This window comes from Merops nubicus, unplaced genomic scaffold (genome assembly GCF_000691845.1).
Source record: "Merops nubicus isolate BGI_N331 unplaced genomic scaffold, ASM69184v1 scaffold45581, whole genome shotgun sequence".
NCBI classification, from domain to species: Eukaryota; Metazoa; Chordata; class Aves; order Coraciiformes; family Meropidae; genus Merops; species Merops nubicus.
In genome coordinates, this window is record NW_008588498.1 from 6,447 (window position 1) to 10,286 (window position 3,840).

Consider the following 3,840-nt stretch of genomic DNA (forward strand, 5'->3'; position numbering starts at 1 on the left):
TGTGCTGGCAGTGGGAGGGAGAAGGCAGGCTGCCTGCTGCAGGGGCAGGGGTGCTCTGCTGTGAAGCTCTGAGCTGCTTGCGCAGGGGGGGCACACACAGGTAGACACTAATAGCTTTTTGCCTTGGTTTATAACCCAATTTCCATCCTTCATTGCTTGCCTTCTGGAGCACTTAGTGCCCTGAAGAACACCCAGGAGTGGAGAGAATTTGTGCTGCTCAGCCAGCTCCACGAGTATCTTTGCTTTAACAGCTATAAAGCTCTGGCCTGTCTCTTTTTTTTTTTTTTTTTTTCTTCTTTAGAAAAAAAAAATGTATTTTTAAACACAGCAGAGTGCAACCAGGCTATCATCTTGGCACATACTCTCTGGGCAGCCCTGTGAAGTTTCTTCCCCTCAGGGCTTCATCCACTGTCAGGATGTATCTGTTGATAAGGTCTTTCATTTCCTGGGTGAATGGCTCAAAATCCTTTTGCTTAGCACCAGACCTCTTGAAATTCCCATCCCTGTTGTTCTCCACGCAGAGCAGTCGGTCCTCTGTCACTGTCATATTCAGAAACTCCACCATTTCCTTCAGCTTGGGGATGAGGCTCTGCTGCAGGTCCTCGTAGTGGATGATGAGCAGGCGCTTCCCGTACTTCAGCCAGTCCAGGACGTGGGAAGCCCACCACGAGGCGTAGCTGTTCACGAAATCCGGCCACTCTAGAGACCAGGAGAAGGGGACAAGGTTAGCCAGGCTGCTTCAGCACTTTCCCAGACGTTATCCTGTGCAACAAGACCCGCGTTGCTGGGCACGGTCTGTTGCTGCTGGGAGGGGGTGCTGTGCCCACCAGCTGGCACGTGGCACCCCCGGCACAGAGATGGAGGATGCTTCACCAGCTGCCCCCTGGTCACCCAGCCACGCAGGCTTCGGGGTCAGCAGGGCTGGGAGTGCCACGGAGCGGCCCGGGGAGGGCTGGGCAGCGGCCGGGCAGGCAGAGCTGCAGCTCTGTGCGCTTGCTGTGCCTGGTTTGTAGGGCTGAGCTGTGTGCGTGGCGGTGTGCAGCCAGCCCGGGCAGCTGGGCCCCATGCCCCAGGAGGGGGGCTTGAGGCTTGAGCAGCTCTTTGCAGTGTAACTTCCAGCACATTCTTTCATTTTTGTTGTTTTCCTACCCTTTTACGTCCCTTTGAATTGCAGACTGAGAAGGAGACAGGTTAATTTTTTAACATATGAGTAAATAAATAATATATAGCATTAGTTCATAGTAAGAATTAATATATTAACTTTTTATTATGTAAATGCAGTGTCAAGGCACTGATCTTGGCTGGAGCCCAAGTTGTTCCTGACTTTAACATGTCTTTATGCACATTTTGCTTCTGGGGAGACTGGATAAGGAAATAGGATTATTAGGGAAGATTCTTCTGTTCCTGGCAGATGGGAGGGATTTCAGGTCACCTATCAGGATCACTAGCACAAAATATACTGAATGATTTTCCTACCTTGGCCTTGGGCATTAATGACACCTCAATCTCTATTTGTTCTCTATGATAATTTAATTTTCTGAGGGTCAAGATAGTCCTAGCCAAAGCTTTTGGGCTGAACAAAGAGCATTTGTGGCTGAAATGTACCATTTGTGGTTTGTAGTGTGGGAAAGCCACTCCCTCCGGACTTTTTCCCTTTTCTAAGGGCTATTTTGTCTGTTTTTTGAGTTGTGACTGATGAAAGGTGATACATGAACTTGGGAAAGAAACACGCTGTGACAGGGGACACTTCCCCCCGGCCCTGTGCTGCATGGTTTGCCAAGCCACAGCTGTAATGCCTAAAATAGGCGTGAGGAGAACAGCAAGGATCCCTTCTCTGCCACAGAGCCTGATCCTGGCAGCCTGTGCAGTGGGGAAATTGTAGTCACGCCGTCTAGCTTGCCAGTCCAGCACATGGAGCGTGGCAGGCGTATTCTGAAGTCTCTTCATGTCTTCAAGGAACACTGGATCTCGGGTCCCCTTACTGCTATTATCTGTGTCTATCTCAGGTTAGCAGCACCTGTGCAGTGCTGTAAAATTGCCTTCAGGAAACATCACGCTCCATTGAATCCTCCAAAACTTAAATTAGATTTCTCACCGTTATTACATGCTGCAGGGGCAAACTCCCTCCACCTCGCGCAGCCTGGGAAATGGGCTGTGCACAGGGGTGTTGTGCCTGGGCAGCTCTCCCTGCCAGCGGAACGACCGCCACCACGGGCTCTGTGCCACCCTGCTCTGCGTGGCGGTGGGCGTGCGGCCAGGCCCCGGGCACGGGTCTGAGTGTTCTGGGGACCAGTCCCGGCTGCGGTGGGACCCGAGTCCCAGCGAGTTTGTTTGCAGTGCTGGCTGGGTTCCTGGGGCGTTACCTTTGCTCTTCCAGGTGCGGTCGGAGGCGTAGCCCAGGTGCCCGGCGTATTTCCTGTTGAACTCTGCCACCAGGGCCTTGTAGGGGTTCCTGATCAGCAGGATCGCCGCGTCGAACATCTCGATCTCGGTCTTGCCGCTTTCGTGTGTTTTCACACAGATGGTCCTTCTGCTTCTCCAGTGGTCTTTTTCTCCTTTAAAACCTGTTTTACAAGACGGGATTATTGGCTTTTTCACTTGATTAGGCCTTTCGTGCTCTAAATCATTCCCTACCGTTGGAAAGTACCAGTTAGTTAAACCTGTGGTGGAGCCCTGGCTGCCAAGCAGGGTGTGTGCTGGGAGCTGAGCTTTCCTCTGCTGGGGAGGGCTGCATCCACGCCTCGCTGCAAAAGGGCCGTGCTTCCCAGGGCTGGTGCTTGGTGCTTGCTAAATGTTGTGCACCCTCAGGGTACTGTCCTCCCAGAATAATTAGTAAAATCTAAAAATTCAACCCTCATGTGTTGACGGGTTTTACCCTCAGGGTTTAGTCAGCTGTTTTTTTAGTCAACTGATCTTTTGGACCAGTGTTTTAGATGGGAGCTGCACATGTGCACAGGCGACATGCAGGTTCTGCCAGTCGAGAGCCTGGCTGTTGCCTGTGAAAAGAGCCGCCTGTCGGGCTCGGCGTCCCCGGAGCCGCCCCCGGAGCCGCCCCCGGAGCCCTCCCCGGAGCCGCCCCTGGAGCTGCCTGCACCACGCCAGACCCTTCGCTCCAGCCCCGTGTTCTGGTTGTGCCAAGCATGCTGTCAGTGACAGCCTTTGCTGGCTTCAAGCGGGATGCTAGAGCGAGGAGGTAAAACCTGGTGCCTGGGAAGGGCTGTGTGTGTCCTGCCCCTCTGGGTACGGTACCTTTGTTGTAGAGGGCTCCGTCGAAGTAATAGCTGCCTGTGTAGTACCCTGTGGCGTGCTCGATCAAATGGCGAGCCCACGTGTTCCCAGCCCCAGGAAAGCTCGACAAAGCAACGAACCCTTTGGATTTGGTGGTTAAGAATTTCCTGTCTGTGCAGCGGGTGTCTGTGAGTACAGAAGATATTTCATTGTTAGTATTGTGGCATTTTATTAATTCCACTGACAGCTCTTGATTACAGGGTTTATTGCTTCTTTCTTCTCTCTTACGAATACAGAATATCAATTTGAGTCCAGTTGTGAGTCAGCTACTTCCCAAAATTAATTCAGCTGTTAGAGGCCAAAGAGATTATCCTCAGAAGAGGTTTGTGCTGGGTTTGTGTTAGGCAATGCTTTTTTGATAGAGCTGCAGCAAGCCACTGTACTTGCCAGCAAGTTGTGATAAAAGCCCCTCAATGCCCATTTGTTAACAGCTATTTGCCTGGCAGGTTGGCTCTTTATTGAAACCCTGAATGTGCCATTACACCTGGAAATGGCAAGTTTTATAATGCAGGAGAAACCCCTCCTACTGAAAGGAGCTGGCTTCAGTTAAAG

At 51.7% G+C, this 3,840-nt stretch overlaps 1 protein-coding gene across 1 annotated transcript; it reads right to left on the minus strand.

Moving 5' to 3' along the window:
* Positions 1–273: 273 nt before the first annotated feature.
* Positions 274–3,414, minus strand: LOC103781553 (WSC domain-containing protein 1-like; the record flags this gene model as incomplete). Its single annotated transcript, XM_008949278.1, has 3 exons — positions 274–699; positions 2,364–2,564; positions 3,250–3,414. Coding segments are annotated over 3 exons (719 nt in total), but the record flags the coding sequence as incomplete, so codon positions are not given.
* Between the last annotated feature and the right edge of the window lie 426 nt (positions 3,415–3,840).